Source organism: Copadichromis virginalis, linkage group LG23 (genome assembly GCF_057382275.1).
Source record: "Copadichromis virginalis isolate Kocher_CV1m ecotype Utaka linkage group LG23, C_Virginalis_male_GT1.1, whole genome shotgun sequence".
Lineage (NCBI taxonomy): Eukaryota > Metazoa > Chordata > Actinopteri > Cichliformes > Cichlidae > Copadichromis > Copadichromis virginalis.
Window position 1 is genome coordinate 1,294,664 of NC_140639.1, and position 14,111 is coordinate 1,308,774.

At 43.0% G+C, this 14,111-nt stretch overlaps 1 protein-coding gene across 1 annotated transcript; it reads right to left on the reverse strand.

Moving 5' to 3' along the window:
* Window positions 1-132: 132 nt before the first annotated feature.
* Window positions 133-4,628, reverse strand: timm13 (translocase of inner mitochondrial membrane 13 homolog (yeast)). Its single transcript, XM_085447733.1, has 3 exons — window positions 3,989-4,628; window positions 3,542-3,610; window positions 133-1,172 (listed from the first exon to the last, which is right to left on the reverse strand). Exons 1-3 carry the CDS (start codon window positions 4,106-4,108, stop codon window positions 1,074-1,076), a joined length of 288 nt encoding a protein of 95 aa, XP_085303859.1. The 5' UTR covers window positions 4,109-4,628; the 3' UTR covers window positions 133-1,073.
* Window positions 4,629-14,111: the final 9,483 nt, after the last annotated feature.

Genomic DNA, 14,111 nt, shown 5'->3' on the forward strand with positions numbered 1-14,111 from the left:
GTAAATGTAAGGGTATTGTGATCTTTTACTGCAACGTGGATTTGTGGGGAAAGTCTACTCTGTACAAAGTCAGTGACGTGGGACTCGGTGTCGTTCTGTTGGTGGATATTTTTGATCAGAAACGAGAGAACACCTGATTGATTAATTTATTATTTTTTCTTGGGGGGAAAAAAAAATCACTGATTGCAAATGATGTTCACAGCTTTTCTGGCTCCTCACACAAACTCAGGTTCCCAGACATCTAACAAACCGCACACACACGAAGCTGAGAAAGGTGCAGTACCCCGTCAGGGCGAGGGAGACCCCGCTGGAACAAACCCACTACTGTGGAGGGCAGCAGATAGAGTGACAACCAGAAAACACGTCAGACAAAACAGTGTTGTTCTCCAGGCGTACTTTGATATAGGTCTGTTTGGAGGCTTGGAAATGTCAAATTCATGCTGGTGAAAACACCAAAACGCTTCGATTCTTCCTGATGATTTTTAAGCACTTTTTTTCCTTTAAGGCTCCAGGAAATATTTAATCTCTAAGCACAATCACCCGGCAAAGAATGTGAAGCAGTGTTTAAAGGAGAGTCTGCAGTGACTGGGAGACGTTTACTGTTATTGGTATTACAGGCAGAAGCATTCGATGGGCAGGGAGATGAGTCACAGGAAGTAAGCTGGGCCTATTGAGCCAAACTGCACCTGGAGTCCTTTTAGCAGCACAGCAGGCTCCGCCTCCTGCCACAGCATCAGCAAACACTTTAAAACACATTCACACCTAAGCAGGTAATTTAGTGTTTCCAATCAGCATGGCAAGAACCCGCAGAAGATGACTGATTATATTTCTAACGTAAAACACACAATCGATTTAACATTGGTAGTGAACTGTTCCTCAGAGCAAAATAAAAACTGTCCACAGAGACACCGTTATGGCTGCAGTCCACAGGCTGTGCTCTGCCTGTCAGAGGTACTGTGACAGATGTTGCGCCGCTGCGTGGCAAAGTCGTGCACGGCGCGGGCCCTCCTGCAGAGCACTGCATCGGCCCTCGCTGTGTGCAGCAGCCTGAAGAAGGGAAAGATGAAGAGAGTTCACATGCGAGCTCTTTCTCGCTGCAGTCTGGAGTTGTATGTTCGGGACACGGTGTTCCAGGCGTCCATATAGCGGTCCATACACATGGCGATACACTTCTGTTAGGGACAAAGCAAAAAGAGTCCAGAGAAATAAACCACTCGTGGTCTACAAAGACTTTAACCGATTTAAAACTGTGATTAATACAAAAAATGTTTCTGATGCACTCCTCTATCTATCTATCTATCTATAGATAGATAGATAGATATATTAGGGGTGCAACGATATTCGTATCGATATTGAACCGTTCGATACAGTGCTTTCGGTTCGGTACGCATATGTATCGAACAATACAAAATTTTTAATTTATTTTATAAACTTTCCTTCTGATGATGCTGTCTGTGTTGAGCGCTCAGTGAATCTGCACTCGACTGCTCCGCCTAGGCTGGACAGTGCAGCCTAGGCAGAGCAGTCGAGTGCAGATCCACTGAGCGCAGGGCAAGCTAGCGAGACAGAAGTTAAGCTCTCCTTGCAACATGGCAAATTGAACCTCCCCCACCCTCATTCAGATCTGGCCTTTGGAACTATTTTGGTCTTCATGTGACGTATGACCCTGAAGGTAAGCGCGTCATGGACTGAAGTAAAACAGTATGTTGGATGTGCCATGCAATGCTCAATTACATGGGTGGGAGCTAGTGTGTTAGCGCAGTTAGCTCGTTAACGTGTTGACGCTGTCCAGCCCCAAGCACGGGGCGATCCGCGGTAGCTCGTTAACGGAGATTTGCCGTGTTGTGGCGTTAAGGTCATTTCAACGAGATTAACCTGAAAGCACTAGTGGGAACACAACGAATATGACTGCACATTTACTCCGACATCATCCTAGTGCAAAGACAAGTGGAAGCAGACAAAAACAACAAGCAGCATGCTACACACTGTACCCGTTTAGACAGCCGTTAGCACAGGATTCTCCTTATGGGGACCTGATATGTTTAATATGCTGCTGAGAATATAGCCCAGAAGAAGCGTATAGTAGAGCTTTTATTTTGGAAAGAGCCATTTCTCTGTAATAAACTCTCTTTTCCAAAGATGAGTGATTCCTCCATCAGATACAGGGCTCGCAATATCGCTAGCCCGACGTCCTGGGGCTAGCGATTTTTCCAGTCTGGCTACCAAAATCTATCTCTGCCCTGCCCGTCGGGCTATTGTAGGAAGGAAAAATATATGTCAATGCTTTTGCATTCTTTCAGAAATGTAGCTGGGTAATTATGTCATTGGCATCGGTGAGCCACTGTCAATATGTGACATATTGAAGTCGCGTTTGAATTTGCGCTTGTTTTTTGCTTTCACTTTGCAATCGCGCGAACTGTGTATAGAGAGCGACAGCACTGATCTGTGAGTGATGATAATTTGTGCACCAATTCCTCTGACATCGTCTTATTAATCGTTAGCTTACTATGCAAACATGACAAGTGAAATCTCCCGCAGCTTAAACATGTGAGAGGTTGATCGCAGAGAATCGCTGAGCTTATGTGAGTCCGTGTGTAAAAGCAGCAGGATATATATTTCAGTTCTGCTGAGCCAAATAAGACAGGTCAGGGTGAAGAAGTGACAGCCAAAGAAAAGCTTACCACAAAACGGAGAAGTTATGACAAATCAGACTATAAGGCAAAAAGAAAGTGCAGCTTTATGGTTTCATGGACAAAAGAATTTCTGTGGCTGCAATATGACGAGCTAAATAACCAGGGGTGCACATAAGTGGTCCGCAGGTGCGCATTCGCTGTCAAAATAAAAAACGCGCACAAGATAAGAAGTTGCAACGCGTGTTTGCGTACATAAGCTTTTCAGAAGGACAGACATTTGTTTAGAACTCTTAAAGATGCCGAAGAAGCTCGTTTAAGCAATTACTGTGATGTTCCTCCACCTCCAAAGAAATGTCAGAAGGAGTCCGAACCACAAAAGAAGCGCGTATTCTCGGACAAGTAGTTGGTGGAGGTGAGCTGGCTTCAAACAAATGATGAACGCACAGAGATGTGGTGCAGAATGTGCCGTGAAAATTTAATAAATGACAAATTAAAAAGGCATGAACATTTTTTTTGTATCGAAAAAATATCGAACCGAACCGTGAATTTTGTGTATCGTTGCACCCCTAATATATATATATATATATATGCATGCAAGGAGCATTTCTGCAGAGAGATAGACCAACCCAGATCAACTCTAACCTGGAAACGAGACACTGATGAAGACTCAGGAGTGGATACATGTTGGTCCACCTTATCCTACGATAAACCTGATATATTATTCTACAAGATGATGCAGTACCTCAGCAGCACCTTATGTTTTTGCGCTTGCCCCACTAAAAAGCACCTGTCAGGTAAGCCTTAGAGCCCTGCAGCACTTTTGTTATGCCCTCCTGCTTTCTTAAAACGTGATCACTTCTTTGCTCTGGGCAGCAGGGCATCACTGAAGCGGCTCAGCCAGTGCATACCTGCTCAGAGTTGTCCAGTGTGCTTCCAGGCTTGCCTATGCACTTCTTGAAGCATTTATCGGTCATTCTCTGAAATAGAAACAGTGTTTTATTAGCATTTACTACTCTGACAGCAGCAGCGCAGAATATTTGCATGACTTTTAAAAAAAAAATCAGATATGTATTAAAAGACCCTCCAACGTTGTGGCTCAAAAGGATCTTTTTGTGTCGGCAGCATTTCAGTGCTGGCTCGTGTGTTTATATGAGCCATGTATTTACATGCTGGCAGGATCCATCAACCTTATTGAAGTTATTGCGGGCTAAAAAATAAAACAGTCTTACACACAGAACGAAAAACGAAGCTACTGTAAAGCTGTGTAGCTCTGACCCGTGAGGATAAAAGCACTCAGCACTTCTTTGAGCCTCAATGTGCGCTTGCTAGCTTAGCAGCCGTGTTCATTGATCTACCTGCAGCAGCTCCTGAGCGTTAGCCACCGCGATCTGGACCTTGACCTGCTCCATGATGGTACCGGTGTCCATTTTCCCGCCGGACCCTCCTGCTGAGAAGTCTGAACCAAAGCCGTCCATTTCCGCCTCAGTCGTGTTCTTCAAACTCACCTTTGCGGAGCTTCTTCCAATACACGTGCAAACAGCCGCTGCTAGCCTTAGCCGGCGTTAGTTTCCGATGCCCTTGACAGAAGCTGTGCTTGTTGCGTCATTTCCGTGTAAGCCACTCGGTTTCATGGGAAATGTAGTTTTCCCCCCCAACATAAGCTGTACTGCTACAAGTAGCATTTCTCCTACAGATCAGTACTACTATGTATATTTACATTTGAACATTTAAAAACGGTGTTTTTGTGGGACCATGTGGGACATGTTGGCAATACAGGGAGGTACTGTGCGGGTTTGCATGTAAAGGCCAAATAAATGGCATTTAAAAGCAACTGTCTTGCTAAGTAAATAAAATAAGGATGAAGCGGATCTGAACTTTATGTCCTGTTATTTCTCCTGTCTGTTAATCATCATTAGATTTCATCATCTATGCAATGTTTACTGAGCCAACGTTAGCATTTTTCTAGCCAATTAAGAGACACGTGTAGTGTCACTTTACGCCACATTTTTCCTTGTGTGAAACTAATGAAATTATCCAGAGGAAAAAAAACGATATAAACTGCGGCTAAATTTTCTGTTGGATAATTTGATTCAAAATCTGCAAAGCGTGTAACGTTTAGGTGGCTTTCCCCCCCTATTGGTTTCAGAGTTAGCGCATTAGAGTGTTGGGCATAAAAATCCAGACTTTAACGCATCCCGCAGAGCCGGTCAAAGTGTAGCATCCCTGGCTGAATGATGGTCTCTTATACTGATGCTTCACAGAGGTTTTATTGGAAATGTTTTTATTGAAACATTCAGTGAAGACACCGTAAGAGCTAGGAGCAAAACAAAACCAGCAATATTAATACCATAAGATCAAAGGAAACAAATTTCTCCTGCTCACATATAGCATATACATCAAATTTACATCACTCAATTCATTGTATCACCTCACTAACTTACCACTACACATAAAGGTCAAGTTCAAGGTTAACAATATAAACTCTATTAAACGACATTTTGATTGCATGTAACTTATTCCGTTAAAGGAAACATTAACAAACCTTGTGCCACTGTCAGCCAGGTACTAATTGGCAAAGTAAACGTACATATTTTTCACTTTAAGGCACACTATTTTACCATATCCTAAAAGAAACGTTACTAACAGCCCTTTAACGGTTTTGTGCCAGTTTCCTGTTTCAAAATAAAAGCATGGATTTCAAAATAAAACCGAAGTGCCTTTCAAACAAACGTAAAAATATTTACCAAATTTAAAGGTCATTTACACTCCCACCAAATCATGAGTGTTTTAACAAAAGGGAGAACTATAACACGAATGAATTTTAAAAACAAATTACCTTAACCACAAGGCCTTTTACATAACGAAAACAAAGAATTATCCATGCATGAGCCTGCAGGTAATGTCCACAAGTCTTCATACAATAAAGGGTATAGTCGTTGTCTTAGACAGCCTCTAAAAGCAAGATCAGTTTCTGAATGGGCCGTTCAACAATGGATGGCTTGCCAGAACATTGACCCTCCCTTTTCATTTTCTGGTCTCCAAGACGAATCTTAACTTTCCTCACAAGCCCATCTTTATCAGCGACTGTTTCTTCAACTCTGGCTAATCTCCACTCGTTCCGTGGCAGATCATCCATCCTTTCGATAACTATGTCACCAACTTTCAGATTCCTTCTAGAAATATGCCAACGTTGTCTAGTGGCAATATTAGAGAGATACTCTCTTCTCCAGCGGTTCCAGAATTGCTCTGCTAGATACTGGATATGACACCATCTCTTACGAGCATACATGTCTTCTCTGATGAACGTCCCGGGAGGTGGTAAGGCTCATAGTGAGTAGGTGATTAGGAGTCAGCGGTTCTGGACCATTTGGATCATTCAGGTTATCCACAGTGAGTGGACGGCTGTTCACAATAGACATTGCTTCGTAAAACAATGTCCTCAAACAGGCATCATCTAATCTTCCAGGTGAGAGTGAAAGAGTGGACCGAAGTACATTTCTTACTGTTCTGATCTGTCTCTCCCAGACACCTCCAACATGGCTTGAATGGGGAGCATTCATAATGAAGTCGCACTGCCTCTCAGCCAAGAATGCAGTCAGACGATTGACATCCATCTGTTTCAGCGCATTATACATTTCATTCTTAGCTCCAACAAAATTGCTTCCTTGGTCACATCTTATTTGTCGTACTGCTCCTCTTATGGAAACAAAACATCGGAGGCCATTAATGAAGGCATCTGCTGACATATCATTCACCATTTCAATGTGAATTGCTCTACAACAAAGGCATGTGAAAAGCAGACCATAACGCTTATTCACCTTACGCCCTTGCTTTGTAAAAAATGGCCCAAAACAGTCCATTCCGCAATAAGTGAAAGGTGGAGATGGATCCACCCGCTCAGATGGCAGGTCTGCCATTCGCTGCTCTTCCACTGATCCCCTGAGTTTCCTGCATGTGACACACTGATGCACATAAGATGCAACAGCTCTGTTCATTCCTGGGATCCAGTATCCATTTGATCTGATCTCGTTGATGGTTATACCCCTTCCTTGGTGTTTAACCTGTTCATGATGATGAGCTATTATCATCCTCGTTATGTGGTGGTCCTTTGGAATGATCATTGGATGTTTCTGAGAGGCAGGGAGAGATGCATTTTTCAGTCTTCCTCCCACCTTGAGGATTCCATCTTTGTCAAGAAAGGCATCCAATCGAAACAGTTTACTCTGCCGTGAAAGTTGTAAGCCATTACTAAGTAGCTGGATCTCATCTCGATACACTCGTCTCTGTAAATCTCTTATAATGATGCGCTGTGCAACCTCTCGCTCCTGAACTGTGCTGTGACTTGTTGACTTGTCACTCTTGGTTCGGCGAAGAAGTCGCGCAACAGCTTGTTTGACCTTACACCATGAAGAAAACTTTGACAAGCGGTCTGAAAGAGTCACTTGTTCTGCAGACTCCAAATTTAGTGCTTGAACCCTTTTAACTTCAGGGTCCCCAACTGGGATTTCTGGGATTACCTCTACCTCTGGTGATACCTCTTTCTCCCATAAGAACTTGGGTCCAGTAAACCAGTTCGATGTCAGAAGCTTGCTTGCACTAGAACCTCTCGAAGCAAGGTCTGCAGGATTCTTGTCAGTAGAAACATATCGCCACTGCTGAGGAGTTGTACTGAGATGTATTTTCTGAATCCTATTTGATACAAATGTGTGGAAGCGACGTGTCTCGTTGTTAATGTACCCCAGTACAACCTTGGAGTCTGTCCAGAAGTATTCATCAATCCCTGAAATTCCCAGTTCTTCCTTTAGAGTATTGCTTGCTGCAACTGATACAACAGCAGCAGTCAGTTCTAACCTGGGGATGGTCACAGCTTTGATTGGAGCAACTCTGGACTTTGCCATAATCAGAGCACAATGAACAGTTCCATTTCCATTCACATGTCTCAAATATGAGCACTGGCCATAACCATACGTGCTTGCATCAGAGAAGTGATGTAGCTCTCTCTTTGTGACCTTTCCAAAGTCAGCTGGTACATAGCATCGGGGTATGGTGATTTTATCCAAATTTGCCAGATCACTCTTCCAGGATCTCCAGACTGGTTGCAGTTTACTGATGAGTGGGTCATCCCAACCTGTACCATGCCTACACATTTCTTGAAGAACCCTTTTCCCAGTTAGCAGGAAAGGAGCAATAAGCCCAAGTGGATCATAAAGAGAGGCAACAGTGGATAGTATACCACGCCTGGTTTCTGGTTGGTCCTTCAAACGGGCATGAAACCTGAAACTGTCTGACTCAATGTGCCAGTGGATTCCTAAGGCTCTTTCCAGTGATGAATCACTAAAGGCAAGATCAAGAGCCTTTACTTCAGTGGCACGCTCAGATGGTGCTATACTCTCAAGCACCTTCGCATTGTTACACACAAATTTGTGTAGTCGCAGACCACCCATAGCACAGAGCCTTCGGGCTTCTTTTGCAAGCTGAATAGCCTCATCTACATCTGCTATGCTTGTGACACCATCATCCACATAGAAGTCCCTCATAATGAATTGGGAGCCCAGAGGAAACATGCTCTCGTTCTCCTTAGCGAGATGTTTCAACCCATAGTTGGCACATCCCGGTGAAGATGCAGCACCGAAAAGGTGAACTTTCATACGGAATTCCTGTGGCTCCACACTGAAGTTCCCATCCTTCCACCACAGGAAACGTAGGTAGTCTCTATCCGCTTCGCGCACATGAAACTGATGAAACATCCTTTCGATGTCGCACATCAGAGCAACATGGTTCTGTCGAAATCTGATAAGAACACCAGTTAGAGTATTTGTCAAATCTGGGCCCGACAGGAGATGATCATTTAGGCAAGTTCCCTTGTACTTAGCCGAGCAATCAAAAACCACTCTGAGCTTCTCTGGTTTTTTGGAATGATAAACTCCGTGGTGTGGAATATACCATGTTTCACCTTCCTTCTCTTCACAGAGAACTTCTTCAGCATCATTGTTTTTAATTACCTCATTCAAAAACGTTACGTAGTGAGTCTTGTAGTTCTTGTTGTTCAGCAGCTTTCGTTTGAGATGGTTGAGCCGGATGATAGCTAACTGCTTGTTGTTGGGAAGGTAGGGTCTCTCTTTAAAAGGGAGAGGCATCTCATAGTGACCATGGGCGTTCATGTAAATGCTTTCCTTTAGCATATTGAGGAAGAGGATGTCATCTTGAGACACTGTTCTGCTGTCCTTGCTGATGTCCTTAAAGTCAGACTCAAGTACTTTAATGGCATCGGATGGCGTCACTGGAGGAAGCTCTTTGACAGTTACTCTATGGCATATGTTGGCGACAGGAGGAGATTCAAGGTGAGGTGGTGAGCAGCCTATGATGCTCCATCCTAGGTCTGTGCGGACTGCATAAGGCTCATTATCTCTTCCTAGGATGACCTGTCTTGGTGCTAGTGCCTGTGAGCAGTTATAACCTATTAGAAGACCAACTTCACAGTCTAAATGTGGTGGAATATCATCTGCTATTGCTTTGAGATGATTCCAATGCCTCGCCGTTTCACTGGTAGGAATGTGCCTTCGATTCACTGGTATGCAGTCTTTGGTATAGGCAGGAGGGAGATCAATGTGATTTGTGGAGGTATAGCCACGCACTCTGAGACCTGAGACTCTTTCACTGTGTGTTACTGTGTCCTTTCCGATCATGGTGGTTAGCTTTAGCCTTACAGGATAGGTCTTGGTTGTCAAGCTACGACTAACATCTTCATCAATAAACACAGTGTCACTCTGGGTGTCAAGCAGAGCATAGACAAGCCTTTCTATTCCTGGGTTGTTGGAAGAGGAAACCCAGACTGGCAAAATCATGGATGTAGTCGTAGATGTGTGCTCAGTCTCTGTATTGAGAGACAATGTCGTAACTGCTTCGTCTGTATTCTGATTAGAGGCTAACACAGCATTCATGTTGGAATATCTGTCGTCATGAAGGCAAGTTGGGTGTCGTCCCTTACAGATATCACATAAGTGTCTGTGGCGGCAGTCTTTAACATTATGGCCTGGTTTCAGACAACCATAGCAGAGTTTGTTTTCCCTTACATACTTTCTTTTCTCTTCCAGAGGCGTTCCTTTAAACTCTGGACAACTATGTAGGCGGTGTTTGTTATCATGACAGAATGTACAAGGGGGCTTTAAGCTTGTCTTGGATGGTACATTCTTCTCATTCTCTGTAAGTGTCTGTGTATGAAGAACAGTAGATTTATTTTTCCTTTCTTTCAGATGATGTTTCTCTGCAGGTAAGTCTGATAAACGTAATGCATGGAGGGAAGTTACTGGGTTACAGGCAATCTCTGCTTCTAATGACATGAAGTTGACAAAGTCCTGAAAGGCTGGAAATTCCTGTCTGTCCTTCATAAACTGGGTCACCTTGGGGTTCCACCTTGAAGCTGCCCACTCAGGTAACTTTTGGACCAGCTTTTGGTTCTCTTCACAGTCATTCAGAATGTCCAGCCCTTTAATATGAGGCATGGCTTGCTGACATGCATGTAGGAAGTCGGCGAATGCTCTGAGTTGTTCTGCATCCTTTGAGTGGATCTTTGGCCAGCTAGCTAGTTTTTCTCTGAAAGCTCTCTGCAAGACGAATGGTTGACCGTACCTGCTATTAAGGCGATCCCATGCATCCTTATACGCTTCATCATCCTCCCTGTAAAAGATACCATCAAGTGTCTTTCGTGCAGGACCTCCCACATATCTTCTCAAGTAATGCAGTTTGTCAGCTGAACATATGTTCCTTTTATCTATGAGGGATATGAATGAAGATTTCCATTCAATGAACTGGATTGGGTCGCCGGTGAATACAGGTGGCTCTGGCATTGGAAGTCTGTTCATGGCTATGCTGTCTTGTACTGCTTGAGCTAAGTGGGACACATCTGTCTGTGGAGGTGAAGCTGGAAATCTTATGAGATGCTGAACTGGAGCCAGAGACACAGCTTGATGTGGGTGCATATGTTCCTGGTTCCTTAGTTTGCTGTTAGCAGAGCACAAGCTGCCCTCCTGCATTACATCTTGGTTGTAAATTGACAATCTTGCTCGTGCTGCTCTTATATCCTTTTCAGCCCTTAGTCTTTCTAGTTCATGTTTTTGAGCTTCAAGATCCCTTTTCTGTTGCTCTACTAAGAGCTGGATCCTTTCCTTTTGTTTTCCTTCCGCCAATAACAACTCATATTCTGCTTCCTTTGCTGCTAATTCTGCTGCAGCATCTGCTCTTTTTACTGCGACAATGGAGTCTATAGTGTGTTGACTTGGAGGTGAAACCGTGGATCCATATATGGAATGAGCATAGTCTCTGTTAAGGAGCTCACGAAGGCGTTCTTTGACTGCTTCACTATCATAGTCTTCGTCTATGCCTGATATTCTTTCATATGCAATTTTAATAATGTCCTTTGTTACGGCCTCACATGCATCAACACGACGTCTCGTTTCACTGGATGGTGTGAGGTGATCTCTGATTTGTACATAAATGTCCGTAATATCATTCATGCATTTCTCTAAGATATCAATGAGAGCTGCGATTTCACTTTCTGGAATGTTTAGCTTTAGCTGATTTCTTGCCTTACGTGCCTGGATCTTCCATTGATCATAAAGGTGCATGAGCCGCTTCTCCCTTTTGTATGCCTCCTCTCTCTGAAATGTAAGCATCTTCTCCGTGGGATTTCTTGGGCGATCAGATCTGCGAAGTTCCTCATCCTTGCTTGCTTGACAGATGTCTTTTATTTGATCTGAGCCTTCTGCTTCTGCAGTTAATATCTGAGATGCTTCCATTTTGAGCGAGTGTCACATTTAGACCATCACAATGAATCCCTCTTCTTTCATCATAGACTTTGGCAGTCAGGTGAAACTCGTGAGGCTGAAGCTCTTACTGTAGCATCCCTGGCTGAATGATGGTCTCTTATACTGATGCTTCACAGAGGTTTTATTGGAAATGTTTTTATTGAAACATTCAGTGAAGACACCGTAAGAGCTAGGAGCAAAACAAAACCAGCAATATTAATACCATAAGATCAAAGGAAACAAATTTCTCCTGCTCACATATAGCATATACATCAAATTTACATCACTCAATTCATTGTATCACCTCACTAACTTACCACTACACATAAAGGTCAAGTTCAAGGTTAACAATATAAACTCTATTAAACGACATTTTGATTGCATGTAACTTATTCCGTTAAAGGAAACATTAACAAACCTTGTGCCACTGTCAGCCAGGTACTAATTGGCAAAGTAAACGTACATATTTTTCACTTTAAGGCACACTATTTTACCATATCCTAAAAGAAACGTTACTAACAGCCCTTTAACGGTTTTGTGCCAGTTTCCTGTTTCAAAATAAAAGCATGGATTTCAAAATAAAACCGAAGTGCCTTTCAAACAAACGTAAAAATATTTACCAAATTTAAAGGTCATTTACACAAAGTGCGGCACATTGTCTCAATATGCGTGACAGGAGCGCAAGGGGTAAAAAATGCGGTGCAGTCCAACATGAAGAAGGGCATCTGGTCACCCCTATGATTAGCACGTGATCCACCTTAACAAAAGTGCTTTTGTTTGCCACACGGTGGAGCTGTTCTCCGCTAAATACTCCCTCGAGTTTGACTAAGTTCAGTTAGGCTCTTTCACAGTGTGCTGTAAACAGTTACATGTGTCGATACATGTTTGTGACTGTTCATGAAGCAGATGCTCTTTGTGCAGATCAACACCATGTGAGGTCAACTGTCCTGTCACTGCACATAATAAGACTTTAATCTGTAACGAGGCTGATTTTCCTCTACTGAAATTAATTTTGTATTCATTTATTTTCCACCCATAAGTCATAATTTTTATTTATTTTATTATTAACTAAAAATAATAATATAAAATATTTAATGCACCCCTTAAATTTAGATTGAGATTTATTTAAAATAGTTACACACGGACATCCTTTGAAAGGAGCAGTCACTCTTTAAATTGTAGTCCGAGCACAAGTTTTCCTGATTCTCTGTGTGTTACTTTGATCAGGATACACTTTATCCTTCTAATGACTAAACTGCATTTCTCTTCCATCTATGGATGGGCTGTCACTCTAAAAGGAGGGACAATTCTGTCAAATCTACTTGTTTAAAGATAACATCATTTTCAATAAATGTTAGGACTAAACATGTCAGCTGTCCTTGATAAGCGGGTCATGAGCCAAAACATTTACTGCAGGCTAAAATAAATGAAAAGCCAGAGTCGCCTACAGGAATAGAAAGTCAGAAGGAGCTCTGTGCTGTTTGCGTTGGGGCCCAGGGTTAAGGATGGCCTCTCCAAGGACCCCCAGCTTTATGTTTCAGACTCGATGACCTCACTAAGAAGACCACCTGCCTTGAGCGAACAAATAAGTGGTACAGTGTAGGCAACAATGGAGTGGCGGTTACTGTCATCTAAACAGACGCTCACTGAGTGGTTTATTGCACTGTCGGGGGTGTTGATGAACAATCGTAGGGGGTCTGATTAGTGTTGCGCCTGCCCAACAGTAATTAATGACCAGTCATACAAAGCTTGGAACAACACACACACACACACACACACACACACACACACACACACACACACACACACACACACACACACTCCACAGACCAGTTAGGCTTCAAGCCCTGGGGGTCGAAAGGGCCGGGGGCGGGGAGGAGTGGGTTAAAGCAAAATGAATTAACCCTAGATTACAATCATGAGTTCATTAATCTAATCTGCTTAAATTCTTAATCTCCTTCAGGCACTTGTGTGCATAAAAGCATTTGGCTCTTCCAGCAGTAATGAGTAACGGCTACAATTGTTATAAAATTGTGAATTACCAGCCAGTTTATGACTGTCAGACTTTGAGGTTACTCCAGGACGTTTCGCTGTATAAGAAAGAGACGTCTGCTTACTTGATAAATGAGATGCACTCAAATGTAAATCCCCTGTCAAGCAAATAATAGGAGAGGAAATAGTGGATAAAAGGGAAGACGGCTTAAAACACTGCTTCTCTCATCCACACAAATTCTGAAAGCTAAGCAGCAGCAGCAGTTTGTAATCTTCAAAAGCAGCTGCTGAGCGACACTAAGAAGGAGTTCAAAACAGGAAGAGAGGCAGAGGAAACCCGAGATGTGTGGCACCCACTCTGGTGGACTTCAGTCTTCTTGGTGCACAAACAAACCAGTGTTGTTTAAATCCATGAGGTTTTCTCTGCTGACTTCTATTACGCTTTTCCACAGCAGACACTGTGGCCTGTCAAAGCACGACAATCACTAATAACATTAGCAGAAATTCAAATCCATTTAAATTCACCCACTGGAACAACGTGAGAGCCTTGAAACTGACACACCTTAACAGAATAAATTGTTCACATCATCAGTCACACATGTCAGGGCATGTCCCAGCAAAGGCTGGCGCATAATTGTTACATTTTCTCACTTTAGTCTCTTTTCTAAAACTTTGAGTTGCA